At 31.3% G+C, this 24,639-nt stretch overlaps 1 protein-coding gene across 9 annotated transcripts in view; it reads left to right on the top strand.

Moving 5' to 3' along the window:
* Positions 1-24,639, top strand: part of EPHA7 (EPH receptor A7) — a 156,333-nt gene that overhangs the window by 53,540 nt on the left and 78,154 nt on the right. For 8 of the 9 annotated variants that reach the window (XM_016135612.2, XM_016135607.2, XM_036220128.1 and 5 more), the window contains exon 5: positions 521-856. In XM_016135612.2, coding sequence (XP_015991098.1) covers positions 521-856 — 336 coding nt within the window. Of the gene's footprint in view, positions 1-520; positions 857-1,625; positions 1,771-24,639 lie in introns of those variants that run through there. The other variant, XM_036220131.1, reaches the window with a different exon arrangement.

The following is a 24,639-nucleotide window of genomic DNA, read 5'->3' as shown; positions in this document are numbered from 1 at the left end:
TCGCTAAGTAAAGGAGATCTCACATCTTGGTTCTTCAATTAATGAATATTTGAGAGACATGAATCTAAAGCCAATTCTAGGCACTCATGTCAGTCATTCTTGAGCACATTAAAAATGAATAAATGTATTCTCTTTTATACGGTTAAAAGGAAAACTATTTTTAAACAACTGCACAACTGTTTTCTTAGGTGCATTGACTGTTCTTTTTTAATTGCTTGGAAGGAAAACAGCTAAAGACCGTGGCTAAAGTACAAAGACAGTTGTTATCTTGTTTTCATTTGACATATTAAATGGAAAATAAATAAAGCCTCTTGCCAAGTGAATTCAAGGAGGCTTTTATATGGCTTCTCTAGGAAAGGTAATGAAATGTTTACGTGAAAGAAAGCATTTCAACTAGTTTTCTGTATGGTAATTCAGCCACTAGCTTAATGCCCCACACAGATCCTGCCTTTTTTTTTTTTTTTTTTTTTGCTTTTTTTCTACTTTTGTTTATTTGTTTATTTATTTTTGGTTTCCAAAGGACCTCCGTCTGCACCACAGAACCTCATTTTCAACATCAACCAAACCACAGTGAGTTTGGAATGGAGTCCTCCTGCGGACAACGGGGGAAGAAATGATGTGACCTACAGAATATTATGTAAGCGGTGCAGTTGGGAGCAGGGTGAATGTGTGCCCTGTGGGAGTAACATTGGATACATGCCCCAGCAGACTGGATTAGAGGATAACTATGTCACTGTCATGGACCTGCTAGCCCACGCTAATTATACTTTTGAAGTTGAAGCTGTAAATGGGGTTTCTGACTTAAGCCGCTCCCAGAGGCTCTTTGCAGCTGTCAGTATCACCACTGGTCAAGCAGGTATGTTTTTGTTTTTGTCTTTACTAAGTGAATAATGTCACTGTGTAACTGAGGTGTCTCACTTGAATATTTAGTTAATGTGGCTACACAAAACTCAATTATTCCAGCTTGTTGATTATTCACACCTTTAACTTTTCTTTGTTATTTCTCCTGTTGCCTGTTAAACCATTACTAGACTCATTAACATCTCCTCCAGAGATCTGGCAGGAGAAATAAAAGGGATAAATTGTAAACCAGTTAAGACTGCTCTAAGACAAGCAATTGTGTTAAAAGATCTAGAGGAGGAGAGTGAAAATATTGGATAAAATTAAATATAAGATATTTCTGGCATTTTTTACCTTTTTATATGAAATATACTCATGATCAAAATCTGCATGGTAATTAGGAATAATGAGTTGATTGAACTGTCTCACATAGTGTTAACCAATTTTTTTTACCACATAGAATGTGATATTTGTAATATATAGAAAGTCTGCATTAATTTACATGAGGGAATTTTAAGTTCATCAGTAGGATTTGTGATCATATTAATGTCTATATTAGAATAAGTGCTTGGGGGATCGCACGAGGATTTCAAAAGAAATGAAGTAGGAGATATAATAGCCATGATGATTATGAACTTGTAGTTTAGCCTAAAAACAGTTTTCACTTATTTTCTTACTGGCATTTGAGATGCTGTACTCTGTCATTCTTTGCTATGCTAAGTATGTTTTGGAAAATACAAATTGGGAAGGAAGTTGCAAAAACTAGAGACTTTCTATATCTTCAGGAAAATCTTATTATAAAGAAAGTGTCAACAATTGAGGACTTTTTCAACCTTTGAAAATTCTTGCTGCTGAAAGAAGAAGGTGCCATGTAGTAGATGTATCCAAGTGGTATTTCATTGTCATTAATAAAATTGGACCTGCACTGGAGTCCTGAGTGGTTTATGTATCATAAGCTTATAGCAAAGTGTTCTTGATCTTTGGCTGACTGTCATAAAGCAGTATTATTCCCAATTCCTGGACATAGACTAATCTATATTTCATTTCTATGCCAATTTTAACAAAATGTTACCTATTTAAATTATATCTGTAAATGAAAATTATGCATATAGTCTCCTGCTTTCCATTTTGACAGATTAGTAGGGTCTTACTCTAAAGGTTTCTTTTTGATGTTTATTTAAAAGGCTATTACAAATCAGATCTCTTATGTAAAAGTAGAAGTCTGGAGGTAAAACAACATAGAGACTTTCTAAATCTTCAAAAATTGGACAAAAGAACTAATCTAATTGATATTTGTTTGGAGTGATTTATTTTCTTTACCCTTGTCCTGTTTTTAATTTTTTAAAATGCTGTTGTCATTACATATTTTTACTTGTGTTGCATTATATGAAAATTACTCATCATAATTCTACAGCGAGTAGGTTTGAAACATTTTGGGTTCACAATTGTGACACTAGAGCTATCTTTGGAACCATTAATAGGACTCTTAGGTCTACTGAGCTGGAATAACTGCTTTATTCCTGCTGATCTCAAGTATAAAAAAGGGACATTTTAATTTTTTTTTTGAATATGACCTAAACACGCTAAACTGATACCACAAATAATTTGCCAAATAGGTTGCTTTTGGAATCTGTTTTCTTGCTCTTTAAATGTCTGTTGTTCAATTTTTCAAGTTAATACTACACAGGCTAAGTAGGTCATTGATTTTCCATAAATTCCCGAATGAAATATCTCACAGTAGTTAGGTAAAATGGCTTTGGGTGTTGATTCTCTTCTGGTTAAAAGCACACTAGATTTATTAGTTTTTTGCAGGGAGATAATTTAAATGCGTAAAAATTAGATTACGATGGTTACACAACTCTATAAATATACTAAAAAATATTGAATTGTGTACTTAAAATTAGTGAATTTTATGGTATGTAAATTATGCCCCAGTAAAGTTATTAAATTTTTTAAAAGAATAAATATAATAAAATTAAAAAGCAAATTAGATTTGCACTTTCACATTAAAATATTAGTTCACAATTGCCCAGTCTTTACTACATCTCAAATGCTAAAAATCCATGAATTTACACTGTTACACTATTAGCTTTTTCTGGTAGCATTTTCCACTTTCAAAAAGAAATGAATTTAAATAAGGCAGCAAGCCGTGGTAATTTTAAAAGTTTTAATTTATTTTTTAACAGAGGAAATTTAGAATGTGTTAATAACTGTTCTATTGAATTCATATACCCACTTCCTTCCCACATGCACCCTGTCATCAGTATTTTTGCTTTTTTTAAAGGGGGGATGATTTGAAACTTTGTCCATGTTCATGACTATCATGGAAACCTGCAATGATCCTTGAAAAGTCTCATCCTCCATTAACCAAACAGCATTGCCTCCCACCTAGTTTATGCTGCAATCACTTCAATAATGAATTTAAATCTGAATCTATGGTCAGTTATCGCTCTCATCAGCACTCCACTGATGCCTTGCATAAAAAGATTTATTAAGAGATTCTGCATGTGTCTGGGCAAGAATACAGCATAAGGATAGAATATAATCAGCCAGTGTTTGAAAGGTCGTGTGTGCACTTTGTAGTTCCTTTTCTATTAAAGTTTGGGATCTGGAGCTCAAGAGTTTCCATACTGGTGTCTGTGGAAATGGAAATACTTTGAAGAACTTTTGTCCTTTGCTCAGGGTAGGAATAGGGCTATTGGTGTTAAAGGATCTGTGCTCCACCCCCTGTTCTGCTGCTTATGAGGTACATGCTCATGAATGAATAACTAATATGCTGTATGAGTACAATGGAGATAAAGTAATATCTAGCTTCCTGTATCATCTTGTTAAATGAGACAATATTGGAGAAAACTGAAAAACTCTTTATTATAAAAGTGTTATTTCAGTGAATAGCAAGATGAATGTTGATGAGTCCTCTTTTTATATAACTCTATGAATGCTGTCAAGGCAAAAACACTAAATTTTTTATCTATTGCAATGTAGGGGTAATAATGGAGGCCCAGATTGGCAATTATGTGTTATAACATCGGAGAAGGGAGAAGTTAATTTTGTTTGGCCTATGTGAAATGTGAATATTAGCTAGGCAGGAATTATCTTAAGACTGAAGTTCTTATTAAATCAATAATTAGTTGAAAGAGCAGTGTATAAAGAAGGATAATATGTGATATTCATATTTAGATAATTTTTGTATTTACTTATCAAGAACATATGACATACATAAGCTGGCTGAAATATATTCTTTTTATTATTGTTTACTTAGAAATGATATTGACCTGTTAAAAGTGAAGTCACACAGATCAAACTTATGTATATTGGAGATATTTTAAAAATATATAGGTGAAAGAGAAAGCATATACATTTTATTTATGGCATTATGATTCTCTACATTGGAAGACTCTCTTGAACACACATGATCTTAATAATTATGTACGTGTTCTCAAGAGCTAACTATTTAAATGCTCCTTTTAAAATATTAATTCATCCAACTATACTAAGTAGGATGTGTCGAGTACTGTGGAGGATGCTGGGATAGGAAGGTAAAGAATAGTTCTGTCCTTGTGAGAAGCTCATGCTGTAGCAAATACATATTTAGTTGCACAAGTCATGATAGGGCACTTGAATATAAAATGATACATTTTGTAGAACAACCTTATGAAGAAGATACAGAAACCTTGAAGAAGACGTGATTCTTATATTTTTAGAAAAGGAAAATTCCTCATAGAAAAGATGCCAGTCATCCTAGAGCTTCAGAATGGATATGGTATTGCCATAAGGAGACAAATAAGTCATATTCTAGGCCCTCAAGATGACCTCCCCCATTAAAACATTAGAACTGCACTATAATTCTTTCATGGACCTATTGCATTAACACAAAAATGGTCTGCAGGAGTATGAAAATTAATAAAAACAGATCACCCTAAAATGACTGTCTCTTTCCGTAATACCTTCATTCTCTGTGGGATCATTTAAAAATCAGACAATTTTTAACTTTGTTAGAAAAACAGTACAAAATTATAAAATGTGATCTTTTCCTTCGAAGAGACTTAAGGGACTTAACAATTATTCCTCAGGTCAGTGATTACGTATGTTTATCTGAGTCTTTACTATCTAACAGTGTTTTCTGTGTACTAGCTGTACAACGAATGTTGTGCCATTAATTCCAGTGAGGAAACACAAGAAAAGTTAAATGATTTTACAAGAATGAAAACATTGAGACATGAACGGAAACTACATAGGGTTTGTTATTCGATTACATAATTAGCTTACTTAATTGTAGACAAGTGATTTCACCTCTTCGAACTTAAATTTTCTCCCAATGATGTCTTGCTACTTGACTCCTCATATTATAAAAACTGACTTTTATTAGAATTTTAAGAGTATATTAGAATGCTATAATAATTATAATAAAAATGAGTTATAAGTTATTGAGCACTTACTATGTTCGTGGTACTTTTAAATATAAAATGTACTTGAGAAAAGTGTCAAAGTTGAGTCACTTAACTTCTTAGGACGCATGTAGTCCTCCTAAGTAATGGAGAGACTTGGGACAGATCCCATCTTATGTCCATAATTAAATGGGCAAGATCATGATACAATGCAAACTATATCTTATGCAGCGCGTGGTTGATTAATAATTATTGATAGTTGAGTAATATGTGTACAGATACTATAATTTTTAATGGGATTGATAACTGTTATAATGCTCTAGCAAGCGTTGAGAAGGAAATACGGATGAAAACTGTAACCTCTTGAAAGAGGATATGATTTCCCAGGTTGGGCTTCCCAGGAAGCAGATGGAGACTAGTGTGCAGAGCTCAGCAGAGAAATTAAGATGTCTCTCCACACCATAATGGCAAATTTGCTGATACTCTACAATGATATCTTACAGAGTCTCTCTCAAAAATAACTATTTTCTTTCTCTCATCATTAATTTTGTTATATATGAGTGAAAGGTTCATGTAGCAATTAAACATGCATTATATCATTAAAATATGAATTAAATTTGTAAAGTTGGTAAGACAAATATTTAATACCACTTCCAGGTAAAATGTTGAAGTTTAAAGTATATGACTTACGAAGGTCACATGGTAAATTCTATACTGGTGAACTAGATTATCGCAATCAAGTACACTACTTACCTCAGAATTAGTAAATGTTATGTAATCTTATCATGGGCAGCTATCTTAAAGAATTTAGACCTATAGTCCTTTTTATGGGAATTCATAGACCAATTTAATAGCCTGATGATAAGTTACTGTTCAATGAAAAAGGAACCTACTAAGAAGTGCTATTTCCTGAGGATATTAATAAGAAATGTAATCTCTGGGAGACAGCACTGGTAACCATAGTCTTTGCCTTCTGACTACTATTTTATTGCCTTTCTTCAAGAAGCTTTAAAAATATCCCTGCATATCTTAATTTGACTAATTTCACTTATATTTTCAAGTGCCCAGATCTTATTTCTCTGTCAGATTTGCGATTTGCTTCAGTATTCCTTTATTTAGGTTTCTGTAATGCTTATATAATGTGTCAAATGAAATATAACCATAGTTATATGATATAATATACATAATCAAAATTACTTTTACAAAGACAGTACAAAAAGTCATTTTGTATATTTGTCACGAATATCTTCACTCATTTATTCCTGTGACTCGACTGTGACTATTTTTCTCATAAATTAACTCAGGTCTTTTTTTTTTCAATAATTTAAAATGGTAGTTCAAGTTATAAGTAAAATAAATTTCATTTAAGTTTATGTATTTTAATATTTCTTAGGAATGGATGAGCTCAATTTATATTTCAAAGGAACATGTAAAGAAAAGATATTTTCTTGTTTGATATAACTTACTAATTATATCACATAATATTAATTAAACTGTCTCCATAAGGTGAAACAAGATTTAAATACAAGAAAAGGAACCACCACCACAAAAACATTTTATAGAAATAGTTTTAATGTTCTTAAAACATATGTACATACACACACTTACACTGCCTGCAGCAGAAAGATCAAGTGAATGAGATTTCTTTAGCAATAAACCATTCAAATATACATTTCTGTTATGCTTCTAGTTATTTTTTAAAACTGATGTGTCTGAAAGGCAGAGGAAATTCAGTCATGCTAATTCATGCCATAGGGCATGACATTTTAGAAATTTATATGCTTTGCTTAGCAAGTATGAGTTTTATATTATTTTAATGAAATGTAATTCTTAATATTTAAGTGTTTTTGTGACATTATTAATTTAAAAATATACATATGGATACATACAGTTTTTAGTAGTTATCAATAATTGAAACATATAGAGCAATTTTTAATACTCTTAATAAAATTAATATATAAAGAATTAGTTTAATTCAAATTCAGTATAACTTTATTTAAATCATGTAATGAATACATAAGATAATTTCAAGTGTAAAAATTTTGTGATTTTGTCTCGAACAGATAGGTATATTTATAAAGTTTAAAGTGAATTTTCAGACATAACTATGTATTTAAGTAGATATTTAGAACAAAAGCTTAAAGTAATCCTATTATAAAATATTATGCTACAAATAACCTTTAGTTTTTAAAACTTTTACAATTCTTCATATTTTGAAAACCTGCTGAAAATAGATTAATTTGTCTTTTTATATGACATTGAATGTAATAGAAGCATGTGAACAGACCAACATTTGAGATTTTTTTCAGTGTTTAGTACTACTATTTTAAGCACATGACACCAGCTTTTCATATATTATTTTAGTTTTTTTTTTTGTAGTTTTTTGACTGCCTACCTGTTAATGCATACCTGTTCTGTGATTTTTCTCAATTAAAATATATGTAAAGAAATGCCCCTGAGCAAGTTGTGTCTCATCCCCACACATTCATCTTCATCTCACTTCTGTGTTCTCCAATAAGAGTATCTTTGTGAGCTGTCAAATCTACCCCTTTTTTCTTTCATAAATATTTGTAATGAACTATTTATCTTATGTTGGGGCTAGGGTGACAAGTTGATCTTAATATAGTTCAAAGGAGGGACTCCATAAATATTTGAACGAAACTTAGCATAAGATATTTTAAGTAGCTTCTCATATTTTTAACTTAATACATCTTAAACTTTTCTTAATTTTTTAATCTCAGAATTACTATTTTGTGGATAATGCTACTTAAGTATCCCATAAGAAAGAGTTAATTTCTACAATAACTCAGTTCTAATACTGCTATGAACTGAATTATTGTCCCCCTACCCCAAATTCATATGTTAAAGCCTTAACCCACAATGTGACTGTATTTGAAGATAGAGACTGTAAGGAAGTAATTAAGGTTAAACAAGGTCATAGATTTGGAGCGCTCCTCAGAATCTGAACCCTGCCAGACCTTGATCTGGGAGTTTCAGACTCCAGAACTGTGAGAAAATTAATTTCTGTTTTTCAAGACTCTTAATCCATGATATTTTGTTATATCATCCTGAGCAGACTAATACAAAGACCCATCCCTGAGGTAATTTATTTCTATCCTATTATTTTGAAGGAATGTATTAATTTTTCATATCATGAAGACAGCTAAGGTGTGCACACTTTTGTAGATGGGGCAAGGAGTGGGAGTCGTAGAAATTGTATGCATGTGTATGATTTTTCCCCCTCAAAAAGTGCTAAGCTTATTTAGGCCAATGTATTAGTAAGCCATAGAAAGACCAATAATAATATTTTGTTTTTGATAGCCAATATATTTTTTAACAGAGCCAATTCATTATATAATAAGTTATATAAGGTGCTACATTAATGGTAGCAGAGCATTCGATAAAAATATTGAGTTTTGTCCCTGAGTTTTCAAGCTTGAGTAAGTTTGTCATATCATTGGTAATGTTAAACTAGCAATTTCTATATGATTAAGAAGTAAGTGCTATTTTTGGATTTTCTAGTGAAGACAAATTTATAACTATATTTTGGAGATTTAAATTCATAACTAGTTAAATTTATGCTTCCTCTGAATAGGCTCTTCAAAAAATATGTGACTGCCCATTAGATCGTTATCCTGGAATAGTCCATAATGATGCAATTATGTAAAGTAATTCTTATTATATGTGTTGTCCTTACTAGGAAATTCTTCATTTTGCTACTGTCAGTTTGTCGAGTGGAGATTGACGTGAATTAAAAATGCATTCACTAGAATATTATTTATAAAGAAATAGCAACTTTACTTTTAAAGTCAAGAAATTTGTTCAATTAAGATGCAGAAAATCTGTTTTAACTGAAACATGAATAACCAGACCACCTGCTTTTTACTTTTAGAGAAGAAAAATACAAAAATCAATTTAATAGCATGGACTTAAGTAAAATATGCAAGTTTTTTCAAGGTATAATCCTGGATCAATATATATTAAATTCAGTCTCTTTCTGGCAGTATTAAATAATTAATAAAACAGTAAAATATGTATAATATTGTAGCATTACTATACTAATACAAACTGACACATTTGTAAAATATTTTCAATATGAATTGAATCAAGAAGTGATTTTTCTGTGTTGTCCAAAACTGGTTACCTGGTATACTGGGTATTGTTTCACAGTACAAAAAGGTTTTAATCTGTAAGTTGTTTATTTAGTTTGTATAGAGCAAACTATTATAACTATTTCTCCAAAGTGTTATAAAGCAATAGCATTGTGAAAATGAACAGTTTCAGAAAATATTCTTTTAATAGCCAGAAATCGATAAGCTGTATTTCAGAGAATGAAAAGCCAGTGCATGAAAATTTCATACATAATGTGAATTGGTGGTAATGATGGTGGTGGTGGTGGTGATGATGATGATAATGATGATGATGATGATGATGACGATGATGATAAAAACTTGGGCTCATAAATTTGAAGTACATATTTAGGTTCCCCCCAGTCCCGTTTCCTGTACACTGCTACATCCAACCATATACCCCATTTCAAGCCCGGGATAAGCTAAAAGACAGAACTTTGAGAAAAGTAGGAGATAGTTTTTACATTGACAAGTATTTAGTTCTGTTTTTAGTGCCGGTGTTAAGAGAGAGTAAATGTTGGTTATTTTATTCCTTGCTTCATTGGTGATGAATTGAAGCAAATTTGATTCAGACAGGCAATCTGGTGGAATAATATAGAGCCACCCACAAAAACATCTGTACTAATCAACCAAAGCAGTAAATTAGAGCTACAAGGAAAAGACATTGATCCAAGAGGATCATTAACAGTTTTAACCAACTGATCTAAGTAATAGGGTAAAGGAGAGAACACTATCAAGATCTTGCTTTTCAGATCTGTCAATTACTACTGCAAAAACCTAATTGCTACTTGTTTCAATTTCAACTGTTTTATGACTTAGGGCTCTTTGTACTATTGTAAGCAAGGGGGGAAAAAGGATCAATTAAGAGGTAAAAACCCAGGAACAGTTATCCAGATTTTCTGCACTTCATTTACAAAGAGGTCAGTCACAAAGGGACAGATAATTGCTGCAACCCAACAAATTAATCAGGGAAAAGGCAGAGTGGATGATGTATGTTCTGTGACAAAGTGCATGGTGGAGAGGTACCTAAAGAACTGGAGCTGCTTGCCTGAAGACACGAGGACCAGAGGAGGAGAAAAACAGAATAGCTTTAACGCACACAGTTCTTAATTATCCATAGCGTGTTGATGCCTGATAATTAATATCCCAATTTTTAATAATATTTGATTATGAACTTCAACATATAGAAATATGTCTGGGCACAGCATCCATAATGGCAATCATATATGATAATAAATGAAAATTGCTGGCTAAGCTATATTACTATTATTTAGTTTATTCAAATGTTGCTAATACTCTTAAACAAAGCATCCTTAGCTCCTTTGACATTAGGCTATATCACATGATCTGATATGTTTATATGTGTAGACGTGTATATAGACCGTTATAACTATATATACTTTTTAACTTCACACATTTTATAAGCACATAAAATTCCTAAGAGAATGGACGTTAGATTGGTAGCAGAGCCTAAGTGTTATAAATTGGAGAATCATAAACTTCTGGATGGTGAGTTACTGAATGGACTTTGTTGGGAATATAAGGTGGAGCTGTAATTTAAAAATTTGAAAGAAAAGTTTTGAGAACACCAAGATTTAGGAGCTGACGGAATGTCAAAAGCATATGATGGAGACCAAAAACAACCAGACCAGTTGGATAGGAGTGCTGTAACTGTAACCAAAGAAGGAAAACTTCCCGATTTCAGTTGATCATAGAGTGAAATATTACAGAAGGTCAGTAGAATGAAGACAGAAGAAAGTTTATTGGATTTGAGTTTCAAGCCGTGAGACAACTTGGGTAGAATATGTTATAATTATATTTATCGTGGTTGAAAACAAAGCCCAACACTGTTAGCATAGTGGTGTAAGTTCTCAAAGTTGGCTGAATTGAATTGTAATAGATGACTTTTTATGCTGATTTCATGCAACATTTATCAGACTGGTAAAGACTCTAAGACAGAGAATGAGTCTGAATTTTGTTTGAAAAAAATTACCGCTTTTGTTCTTTTCTAATACATTATCATAACCTTGTTTTCTCCTTGTTTTGACATCTTATGCTATTTTCCCACATCTCTGACATCACTAAGAACCCAAATTTAGTCTCACATAAATTTCATTGTTGAAAACCCGATAACCTCAGAAATAGAGGTCATAAAAGTAAAGCTGTTAATTCTGTAAAGATAAATTGCATTTATAACAATGTCTGTTCTAATGTATTTATTATTCTTAATATAAAATATAGCTATAAAATGAAATGGCTTGTTATACACATCTCATAAAGACTAGGTCTAGTACTATATATATAGTGTATATATAATTTGTATAGTTGTATATGTACATTTTTTGTCGTGCTTTTGATTTTCGTATTTCTTTCTCTTTCTAGTTTTTCTTTCTCCTAGGGATTTTAAATTATGCCCCATATCATGTGCTCACTTACAGAAAAGTAAGAGATCTACCTACAAGTTCAGAAACTTTATTCTTGTTTTTTATGTAGTATGTAAATATTACTAAGCCATTATCTTTTATTTTTAGTCACATTTTCTTTACCTTTAAAAATCACATTAAAAAGAACAGAAGGTTTGATGCCATTTCAACAAATCTTGTATATATGACTTTTAAGTAACTCTGGTGTACCTGCTGCATTAAATACTGATGTTATTTTTGAAAAGATACTAACTGGCCTCCTTAAGACTGCTGACTACTTTGATGTTTCATTTTTCTTTAATCCATAGATGAAATGGATGAATGGATCTTAATTATAGTGTCCTGGTGACTCTTTTTTCAGGTCATTTTTCTGGATAAACATCAGCTAATCTGACAAATCATGAGCAGTTTACTTTATAGTTTGGTTAGGATTAAGTTACTAACGAACCTGCAGGAAACATAAAGAGCAGTGTCTTTTGATAAAATGTGTTGGTTATTTACTATGCATGTTTTCAATTTTGATCAGTAACCTTTAGGAATGGAGAACTATAAACATGATCCTCTGACAGATGTATTTTTTGTATGTGTTCTTATAGCACTTCAAACATAAACAGGCCTGGTATATCAAATTTACATATCTAAAATCTAATTGCGTATTTACCTATGGATTTTTTTTTTACTTCCCAGTTTTCACCATGTGGAAAGAGCTTCTCTGTAAAATTTATTTGTATTTACAACAATTTTAGAAATAGTATTTTGTTAGAATTAGGTTAGAACATTTGGGATGCACCCTCTAATTGCTTAAAGGTAATAGTGCAACATAGACTTTATTTTGATTGTCTTTTAATTTGAAGTATTTTTATTTGATATTGGGATGGACCATTTATTGAGGGGAATTTGACTTTAAATATTTTTTTGTTTAAGTAAAACAAAATATAAATTTTTGGAAAAGTTATAATTATTTTAGGGTTTGTAATAGACATTAATATTTACATTGTTATTTGAAGATTTGTGTAGAACAAGACGCTTTCAACTTTCATGCTAAGGTTATTATTCTTTTGACAGTAATTATCCTTTTTTGTGAACTCCATATGCCATCTACTAGATGACATTGTTTTCCTGTTCAGCATTAAGTTTGTTCTTGCAGACAAGGAAACTGTTATACGTTTTCCTTATACAGGTCACTAAAATCAAAATGTTTTCATTAGAACAAACAAATGAGTAATATGTAAAGCTATATTTTCCAATATCATTTAATTGGACATTTTGCTTCATCTATCTGCTCTTAGGTGTATAATAAACACACCTAAGAGAACTCAACATCGAAATTAGATTTAGTATCCCTCTGGATAACTTAAATTACCATACTGTTGTTATAAAACACTGTTTTTTATTGTTCTTAGACTGTAAATAAATGTATCGACAGTACAGAATTAACAGCCCATTCATGAAGACTTTATTTAATAATGATGATGTAAAATACTTTTATGCCATTCGATTTATCTAATTTATAACTCTGATTACCCCAGCATGTCTCTCCTCTGCAAGAATTGCCCCCTGGGGACTAGTCAACTTATTAATTCATCACTTGTTCTTTTATGGTTGCAATCCCCATTATAGTATGAACATAGAGTGATATTATTCTCTTCTGAAAGCTGCCAGCCAACTGGTTCCAGTCTAGTTGACCTTTTGTTTGTAACTATGATCTTAATGGTATTTCTATTGGATTCTTTTTCTCATAGGTTATATTACAATCTAGCTTTTGTCTTATGGTATCATGATTAGTATAGGACAGCAAGAGTGAATTACACACCTGCAATTAGAATTTTGTAAAAAGGAAAGACCTGCTTCAAGTTAACCTGTAGGTTTTTTTAAAGTGTCTTTTGATTTATCTGTCACCTGATCCATCAGCAATGAATAATTTTCATGGAAGGTGCACTTTAATTACATTCCCATTTGACTTGCATTATCAAGCCCTATCTAGGTAATTAATCTCACCAAGTATCCAATTTCAGCCTTTATTGCTGGCGGGCAGGCCTCCTGAATTATGTGTGCTTGAATGGGATTGGGTCTTTAACCAGGCAGACCCTGAAAGAGATCTGGGGCCTTCCAAATGCTGGAACTATGTCTTAGAAGTTTCTTAGATATTGTGATTAAATTATATTTGACATCACAAGTACACTTCCATATTCAATAAAGCCTATAGATCATTATAATCATGAAAGCCTTCACTTCTAGGTATAGGCAATCTGCATGTCATTTTGTATGGTGAGGATATATGCTGAATTGTTAACTGTAGCTAACATCTGTATCAATCTGCTGATATAAATTTATTGCAATCAACACCTAAATTTAAGCATTGTCCTTTAGTTCAGGATTTAAGGTTTATATGAATTTAGGTGAATGTTTGTGTTAAAGATGGTTAGTTCAAAATTAGAATAACTTACAATTAACCTGCTTTATATTCAGTCATATACTCTGTTATCTACAGTTCTCTTTATTCTGAATTAATATATCTCACATTTTATGTTTTCTCTATCTTTTGGTTTTGATGATTTTCATTTCTTAATTGTTTATATCGATTAATACCAAAGTTCAATGATATCACCAACTTAGTTTACACACACACACAATAATTCCAAATATATAATTTGACTTTCAATTATAGTTTTGTGTTATAATCCAGTAAAAACTTGAATTAATTGTTTTATAATTTTCTAATTTTGAAATTATGTTTATAGTATATATAGTGTTTTACTTCTCTGCTCTGAGGACATTTGAAGAAAAACACTGGAAGCTTCTTGAAAGTCAAATTAAAATATAGTGTAAATAGATTGGCTGTAGATTCAAAAGTGGTATAAAATATCTGACACTATTTTAAGGCATAGATTAGCAGAAAGTAGTCCATTTTGTGGTAGACTAAATAAGTTATAATGTTTACACAGTAAGATATCCTGGAAAATTTGACTGATGATACTGGGAAAAAGATGAGTAGTTTTCCAGCTTCTACTGTTAAGTCGACAGTTAAGTCCATAAATCTCTGCCTCTAGTCCTTAGGTCTCTCACAAAGCCCTGCCCTGTGTCTCCACAAGGTTATAGGTTATGATTGAATTTATAAGTATTTGATGAAATACTTTATCAAACCAAAACTCTACACAGCTAAAATCTATAACTCTATCTAAAAATAAAAAAATAAAACTCTTAATGTGTAATTTCAATTTGACCTGTTCTTTTTTATGAAAACAATTGATCACCTTTTAATGTGGTATATATTGAATATGGATTCCTAAAATATTTAACATCACATTGTAAAAACACACAGTATTTCTTTAGCCAAGTATTTTTGTTGTCATTTAGAAATGAAATTTCTGGACTATTTTTTCAGAGTGTTTTAATTGCAAGAATATACAGATATTTTATCATCTTTAATATTTCTAGAATGAAGACACAATAATTTAATATAATATTATTTTTATATGGGTTCATAACAATTGCTTACAAGCCAAAAGATAAATTTAAATTGGTCGGAAAGATTCATTACTGAATGGTTCCCTATTGTGAATTCTTCAGTAAAGTATGTGCATGCACCCATATGTATACCCATACACACCCGGATTTAACACCTGTCCCTACCATTTAGTTCTTTTTTGTCACTTTTGAATTATGAGAATTTATATTTTTTAGCAAATGGTATTGTTCCATGTAACACCATTTTGAATTGCGACTATAACAAATATAATTAATTTAATGTTTACAGATAAAGGAATTGAGGCTTAAATAAAAGAGACTATATAACATCTTGTAGTGAATCAGTAGGGTCTAGTTTAGAATTTTAGGAATGGTTTATTAACCAAAAACATCCCATCTGAGTTATTTTACTTTTCTTCTGTGTATTCTTAGATGTAGATCTTTTTCTGTATATTGACCTGCCAAAAATCTGTATTGCTTAGGCTGTTTATAAATATATTGAGCTAAGCAGATTATTTACCTATATCAAAATAAAATCAGTTTCTCTGTAACAATGCACATAAAGAAATACAGACTTAAAAGACATATCAGACAAGTTGGGCTTAGGACTCTGGATTTAGAATCAGAATGTTTAAATCCAGATTAACAAGTTGCGTTTTGACTTTAGCAAGTAATGCAATCTCTCTATTTTAGTAGTTAATCTCAGGATTACATGAAGCAATACATGAAAAAGTGTTTTATAAACCCAAAACACTTTGCAGTTGTCAGTTGGAGATATTGATATACTAGAATTGAATTTTGAACACCTGTGCTATAAATTTAACTGTGGCAAACCACAATCTTGGAAAAATTAGCAAACTAATACTGTTATGATACAAATTAATGTTGACTTTATTCTCATAAAATGTTGCCATCTCAATAATTAGGAATGCAAAAATAATGATATTTCTTTCTATAAATCTCTTTCTGGGCAGAACCATCATAATTCAGAGAAGTCCAGAAATTAATGAGAAATGTATTAGATATAATTGATTTCTTAAAATGAACATTGAATTCTTAATAAGATGCTATCTCACAATAATTTAAAAACCTATTTTAATTGCCAGTTTTTATATTGTTATACTTTTAGAAAATGGTGCTAAGTACCAATGTTATATTTCATGCCTTTTTTTTTTTTTTGAAAAATGAAGTAGTGTGAAAATATATTGGCACCTTATGGTACTATGTATATGGATTATATAAAATGTAACATTTATTATTAAATTTAATTCTCTAGGTATATAGATAAACTATAGGTTATAAATATATGTTTCTTTACTACTCTATCAGAATACAGGGCCTTTTCTACTGTTGGATTCAATTTATGTTTTATTTTGTGAATCGGAAAATAAATAGAAGAGGATCAGTTGATAGAAACACATTGAAAAAAATTTTGAAGTTTGACAATCTTTAAATTTTTGAGAGATACATATTCTAATATGTATCTCCATTAAGTAAGAGAATAAAAGTGATCTATTTTAATAGTTTTTGATTACTATTATTCAGATGTAGTTGATAACTTTGAGGGAATTTTAAATATTTGAGAAGGTCTGTATTTGAAATTTCAGCCTTCTTATGACAAACTAGGAATAGGAGAAATATTATTTGTTGAAATACCAATTTAGAGGGAAAGCTTAATTTTGATGGTTTGGTTGTGGTAGAGAATCGCAAGAATATTCTCTTGTGGTATCTGTTTGGTACAAGTTATTAAGGTACCTGCAAATTGTTCTCATTTAAGATTGGTTTCTATTTTTTCATTGCTTCTTTCTTGGCTAGAAATTGAAGCCTTGAATACATGTTCTTATACACAAAACCTGCTTAGATTACTTTAAACTTCTAAAAAACAAAAAGCAAGAATTAGAAAGAAAAAAGATGTAAAACACAGAAAGAAAAAAGGGAGGGAGAAGAATATGGTTTTGCACATGCATTCTTATTTCGGATGTAATAAAACATGACAGCAGTCCAGACTGACCTATAACTCAGAGAGTTGTTTTCTTTGCCTTATACATGTCTACCCCCAAGGGCTTTTGTTAATGGGGATTTTTGGCAACATGACAGTATTCTTGGGTTCCTCTTCTAGACTTTTATGCTACTTGACATATCATCTCTTTTCTTTCTTTCCTCCCTCTCACCCTTCTCCCCCTCTCCTTGTCTTTCTCCTGCCTGCCCTTCTCGCCTTCCCTTTTATTTTGGTGGTGAGTGAGCAGGTAGGCACGGGGAGAAGCATGCTACGATATTAAACCACTATCTCAATATCACAAGAGGGATGTAAATGGTGACCAGGTTGTTGCCTGAGAATTCATTTCCTTGCCTTCAGTATGCTGCTGCTTTTATCATCCCATGATACTTCTCTTTCTGAGGTAAATCTAATTTGAGAGCTGCAGGTTTGAGATCAGTGGTGAGAATAACCACAACTTGTCTGTAATACTGTACTGTTTGATATGGAAAATATTGGAATATTTTCTTTTCCTGCTAGCTTTCTGTGACATAAGTCTCTCAATTATCTACTGAATACAAATCTGAATGAGTATATTTTAAAAAGTAGCTGTTCAAGGCCCTTTGAAAACAGACTTGCCTTCAGACACTTAGAAATTCTCTTAAATAAAAAGTAGCACTATGCTCAAACTGATTTTATATTTGTAAAAGCAGCTTTTTCTAAGTATAGAATTGGTCAGAGAACTACTTGCAGAAAAGTAGGTCTCATTTCTAATCTGTATTCCAAAGAATAAAAGTGGAGCCTTTTGTCACAGCCTTATTCAACCAGTGTGTAAACACATTCACTTACTGCAAGATCTTGTAATTCTGACCTTTTGGAAATGGTGTGCGGTCACTGGAACCTTGCTTTTGATCACTGGTAATCTTTGACATTATTGAGCAACATTATCCTTGAGGATCTTTCTCTAGTGTTCTGGGTCAGCCTCCCATGGGGGAAAAATGAGGTTTTGAATTGTGGATTTGAAAACAAAGTAGCAATACATTCTTTCTGTTAAGATACTTCGGTCAAGATTCTCACTGTAGTGAATGTGCTTTCAGCCAAATACAGTAAAACAACACCATCAGTCACTTTTAATTACTTGTTTATTTTCCATCATGCCTTTTTCCTAACCACTCCCAACCCTATCCCTGTAGATGGCAAATGAGGAACAGGTTGGCTGATATAAGTTTTTTGTTTGTTCGTTTTTTCTTTTCTTTTCTATAGTGTTTTATAAAAGGCATCCAATTTATGTCCCTCTAAACATTCTTCAGATTTATGATAAAACTATTAAATTGGAAGAAAATGTCATTTAAAGCAAGAAGGCATTCTTGGCTGCATGAACTATAGCTGCTAAAAGAGCTTATTTGGGGGAAGAACTGTTCTCTTTTATTCTTAGAAGTTGTAAAAAGCTTTGTCCAGCTGTATTTGACTACCCACTAGGTTTTCTAAGGGATGGGTGCACTGTATTAATATAGTTTGTAACATATGGCAAATGAACAAAATCTGAAACTTCCATGTATGCCTTGGTTTACTAATGCTAAAGTCATTGAGAGTGTAAGGAATATTCCTCCGGGCAACCTTAAAAATTAAATGTAGTGTTGTAAATAAAGTTTTATGATGGTGGTTATTTTTTTCTTAGATTAGAAGGCATTATAATAGTTGAAAAGCTTGAAAGTTTTGTTACTTGATACACTATACAAATTATTTAACTTTTTCTCTTTTATGATACTACTTTAAGCTTTTAAAACATATAAATTATAAATAAACATCCAGTTTATATTGGGTAATAAAGATAATACCTGTGCCTCTTTTCTAGGTTATCAAAAGAAAAATGCATCATATGTTTATTAAATCCTGGATATGTGTTCAGATCTCTCCCACCATCTCTGTAGATGAAAAAGAATTTTCCTATGAATAATTTAAATCCTAATAATCTTTTATTCATTATTAAAAGGTTTCTATCTCTAAATTTTTACCAAATACAGAGCAATGAAATGTATAGTTATTTATGTCAGTAAGAAAGATTATTATGGCTGCTTTTCCATTAAGAAAGTAAACTTGTTTCCATGTCTCCATTTTAATTGCTATGAATAGCATGGAATTAAAAAAAAAAACTGGAGATTATTGCAATGTCACCAAATTATGGGTTAACTTATGGGTCTGATAGATTTTTCTCTCTTGCCCTCCCCCTTTTTTTTTTACTACTTTTGTCTTTTCTGGTGGTCGCCTTCACTAAACACAGGTGCTTTTTAAAATATCATTATTTCAGTGTTTTTTCTTTTTTTTAAAGTAATTCCTTATGTCCTTAATGACACCCAGAACTTTAATCCTTTGGATTTGTAATATAAACACCAATGAAATTGTAAAATTTTGAATAGAATTTACGTCCCAGGTTTAGTCAGGGCAAAAGCTTATATTACTACCCTGGACAGATAATACATCACATATGTGGAGGATTATGCTTTACAAAGGATGAAAAGTTTCATTTCATTGTAATACTAAAAACAGAAATAGCATTTATATAATATTTCTTGAATACCCCATACATTGTGGAAGTAGAAAAAGTAAGCCTGGAGTTGCATAAAAGATATTTACAGATTCAGTCCTGCCTGTTAACAATGCATTGACTCCTGAGGTGTCAAACTTGCAACAGTTTTGAGAGCAATATGGTATTATGCACAGTACAGGGAAAAGTTAAGCAAATTGCACAAGGTAATAAGGCTATGAAGTGGCTGGGTGCAATGACCAATGAGGTCCTACAGGTTCTCTGGTCTGTCTTCTTATTTCCTTGGTTTTATTACCTCTTCTTGTCCTTGACTTTTGTGGTTGTGTTGTCCTGTTTCTGTTAAAAAAAAAAAAAAGTCAATCATAATAAATATGTGATATATATTCGTATGAGAAATTTTCTAAGTACAGTCTGCACATCATGGTCTATACTACTTTTGGATTAAGTGTAAAGGCAAAACATGCAGATATACTTGTGGTTTTCAGGGAATAATGCATCACACTTTTAACCTTCATATTTTGTAATTTGATTGAGAAATCCTAGTTATGATGCATGGATCATTTCAACCTAGAGTAGAAGCAATGAAAACATCTGACATGCTTCTTTAGACATTTTTTTCCAACATTAAGTGTTAAATTTGCTCTCTAGTAACTGGAAAGTGTTTCATATTATAGGTGTAGTATAAGCAGGTTAGAGAATTATCTAAAGAAATGTAAAGTTAATATAAATAGAAATAGAAGATTAATTTCTATTTTTTAATGAAACTGAACCAGCATTTTTCATTTTAAATTAACACTTCGAACAATTCAATTGCTTTAAATCTTTACTAGACCATATTGTTCATCAGATGTTTATTTGAAAATTTGAAATTTAAAAAAATACTAAATAATATTTTAATTAATTTTATTAAAATTGTAAGGTATATTAAAAATATTTTTTTGCTTTTGCCTTCAGAATTTAAGATGTATTATTAGAATGTGCACAAGCCAGTACTAAGATTTATACAAATTTGCTTATTTTTGCCATGCACAAATGTATTCCTATGTAGCAAAAAAAATTAAATTTTATTAATGTGATGGTTGAGTTCCTATGTAGAAACAGCATGTAATAAAAAATAAGCCACTTAGCAAAGAGAGAAATGTAATTGCAATTATTTTAAAAGTTTATATCAGATTAATAATCACAAAAATGCAAAGCTCATATACTGTAAATGTTCATTGTTTATAGTGTGTATTCTTTGTAGTATAGACAAAATTAGCAGGAATATAACTTGTCAGAATGAGGATGAGTTATAATTTGTATTATATTTATATATTTATGAACATTATTATTCATTTATTAATTTTTCAAGAAGGCTTTTGATTTATTTATTTTTACTTACTACTTCCTTGATTCATTTCCATGCCTCAGTTCCCACAAGGTCCACTGAGCTTCATTCTAAATATACTTTGGGGCCAGTTCTGTGAGAATATTTTTTTAACATTATTTTTTAATTATAGTATATCAGTTTCAGGTGTACAACATAATGATTAGACATTTATAGAACTTATAAAGTGATCACCCCAATAAATCTAGTACCCATCTGACACCGTACATAGTAATTACAATATTATTGACTATATTCGTTGTGCTATGCTTTACATCCCATGACTATTTTGTAACTACCAATTTGTACTTCTTAATTCCTTCCCCTTTTTACCCATCCCCCCAATCCCCCTCCCATCTGGTAACCCTCAGATGTTTTCTGTATATAAGAGTTTGTTTCTGTTTTATTTTGTTCTTTAGATTCCACATGTAAGCGAAATCATAAGGTGTTTGTTTTTCTTTATGTGACTTACTTCACTCAGCACGATAGCCTTCAGGTCCATCCATGTTGATGCAGACGGCAAGGTTTCATTCATTCATTCTTTCATTCATTCATTTTTATGGCTGAAAAATATTCCATTGTATATGTGTACCACCTCTTCTTTCTCCATTCACCCATTGATAGAAACACATATCTTGGCTATCGTACATAATGCTGTAATGAACATATGGATGTACATGTCCCTTCAAAGTTATACTTTGGGTTTCTTCAGATAAATACCGGAAGTGGGATTATTGGATTCTTATCTCTTATTATAGTCTTTATTTTAAAATCTATTTTGTCTGAAATAAGTATTGCTACACCAGATTTTTTTTTGGGGGGGGGTTTGTTTTTATGAAATATCTTTGTCTATCCTTTTGCTTTCAGTCTGTATGTGTCTTCTGATCCGAAGTGAGTCTCTTGTAGGCAGCATACTTAAGGGTCTTGTTTTTTCATCCATTCAGCTACCCTTTGTCTTTAGATTGGATCATTTAATCCATTTACATTTAAAGTAATTGTAATAGATATGTAGTTAATTGCCATTTAATTATTCATATTTTTATATTTTATCTTTTTTTTCCTTCTTTCACATTTCTTGTAATATTGGTTTGGTGGTGATGAACACCTTTAGCTTTTTCCTGTCTGGAAAGTTCTTCATCTGACTTTTGATTCTAATTGATAGCCTTGCTGGATAGAGTAGTCTTGGTTTTAGGTCCTTGCTTTTCATCACTTTGAATAATTTGTGCCAATCCCTTCTGGCCTTCAAAGTTTCTGCTGAGAAATCAGCTGATAGTTTTATGGGAGCTCCCTTGTAGATAACTAATTGCATTTTGTGAGAATATTCTTAAATAAGTGCTGTTATTAAACATGTTTTCTAAAGTCAACATATACCAATGTCAGGTAAATAGTAGGTATATAATACATATTTCTTGAGAAAAATAGATTAATCCATTTATTAATCAATACATTGTACTTTAAGTAAACAAAGATGGCCTAGTAGTTTTTCTTTAGTTATATTTTCCACCTATATTGTCACATCAGTATAATAAAATTTAACTATATGAGTAAATGTAATAGATTTGTGTACGTTCCCTTTAAAGCAGAGTTGATAGAATGAAAGCCTATTCATTGAGTATTGGCTTATGGATACTGTGGAACAGATAACATGACAGAGTGGTTCACATTAGCATCTGAAAAGTGAAAAATTACATACTTTTGAAGAAATAATTAACTTATAAACTAAACAATGTATAATGTAGTTGAATTGCTATTTGCTGCACAGATAGAAATTACATTGAGAAACTTATTGGGTGAGAAAGGACAATTGCCCTAGTTTGCATATTTCAAGTGAAATAATTCTTTGTCCTCAGTTATTCAGACTATTTCCTTTACTCTCCATAATCATTTCCTTGACAAATGTTTATATGTGTACATAAATTAATCTAGTATGCATTCTAGGTACTTTTTTTCCTAAATAAATTCTCAAAGAAAAAAGACCTGTGTGTACATCTGATCTGAGTGAGCTCCAGAACATGCTTTCTATTTTTTTTTGTCTGCTAAAGATATAATCTGTGTATTTTAGGAAATCATGTATTTGAGAGTTATAGAATTTGGAAAGAGTTTATGGGTGAAAAAAGCTGAGAAAAGACAGTTGGATTTAGCTAGAAGAATATCAGTGGAGACCTTAGAAAATATGGTTTTATTATAGTGATGTGACAGTATAGGTGGAAAATAAAACTAAAGAAAAACTACTAGGCCATCTTTGTTTACTTAAAGTACAATAATATGCCTACTTGTAGTATTCTGATTTACACGTTCTCTGCCAAAAGTTAAACCTAAGCCATTTTAGTGTTACTGCATTCCCAGATGGCTGGTTTATACTCCAGCTTTTGCAGTACTTTTCTTCAAATACCCATTGATGTCTTGAAATGTTTGATCTGTAAGCTCACTCTTGAATAAGGAGTCAATAAATGCTTGACACCTCTGGAGATGCCTTCTAGGCTGGTGCCCAAGCTAACAAAGAAGAAAGGGAGTTTTTTTTTTTTGTCCATGAAGACTATGCTGTTGACAGCCTTATAAAGAATCATCTTCAAACTATGGTTACCACTTTATGTACTGTTTCAAGAAGAATTTACTGACTATGTTTAACATTGTATAACAAGGATGATTCTAATTTCCTTTAGTAAACAACCCTCGCCTCACTGACTGTGATATTTTTCTCCAACCCCCCCACCCTCCCAAAGCATAGTTTTTCTTTTGACCAATGTAAAATGATAGATCTGGTTATACTTCAGGTGAGAGTTTATATAGTAATACAGGCATACCTCATTTTATTGCTTTGTGTTTTATTGCGTTCCACAGATGTTGTGTTTCTTACACATTGAAGGCAAGACCCTCCACTGGCAAAATGATTTATTATTGCTTTATTGCAATACTCATTTTATAGCTCCAAGGTATGCCTGTAATATAATTCATCAATATCATTGCTCAATATGTTCTGTTCCAAGCATGAGTTCTTGTTTTTTATTTCACTCAATTGTTGAGTGTAGTGGAAAGAAGATAGACCCTTAGCAAGTTGACCTGGTTTTACTTTCTAGTTCTGCCATATATTATTGTTTGAAGTAGACCGTGCATAGAACAAGACTATTTTATACATAGTTCTCAAAAATATTTGAGAAAATGACAAGATATTTGAGAAAAGCCAAAAAGTCACTAAATTTATTTAACCTCAGCTATACTTTCTAATGATGGAATGTTTACTTTGAAAAATGTCCTCTTATTTTCAAAATTCTACAAAGAACAGCTATGTTGTAAAAGTACATGAAAAATCAAATATATCAGGATTCATAATTCATGGTGTAGCACTCACATTCTTTATTAGGTTTGGAGTAAAATTCTTGAAGAAGCTCTTTAATCACATGCTATCGTTATGTTAGAATGTCTAAAAATGACATTATTTTACATCTGTATTCATATTGCTTACAGTTTGGTTTAGATGTTAATTGACAAAAGTTTTCAAACTTT

Source organism: Rousettus aegyptiacus, unplaced genomic scaffold (assembly GCF_014176215.1).
Source record: "Rousettus aegyptiacus isolate mRouAeg1 unplaced genomic scaffold, mRouAeg1.p scaffold_m13_p_1, whole genome shotgun sequence".
NCBI lineage: Eukaryota > Metazoa > Chordata > Mammalia > Chiroptera > Pteropodidae > Rousettus > Rousettus aegyptiacus.
This window is presented reverse-complemented; position numbering and strand designations above follow the sequence as displayed.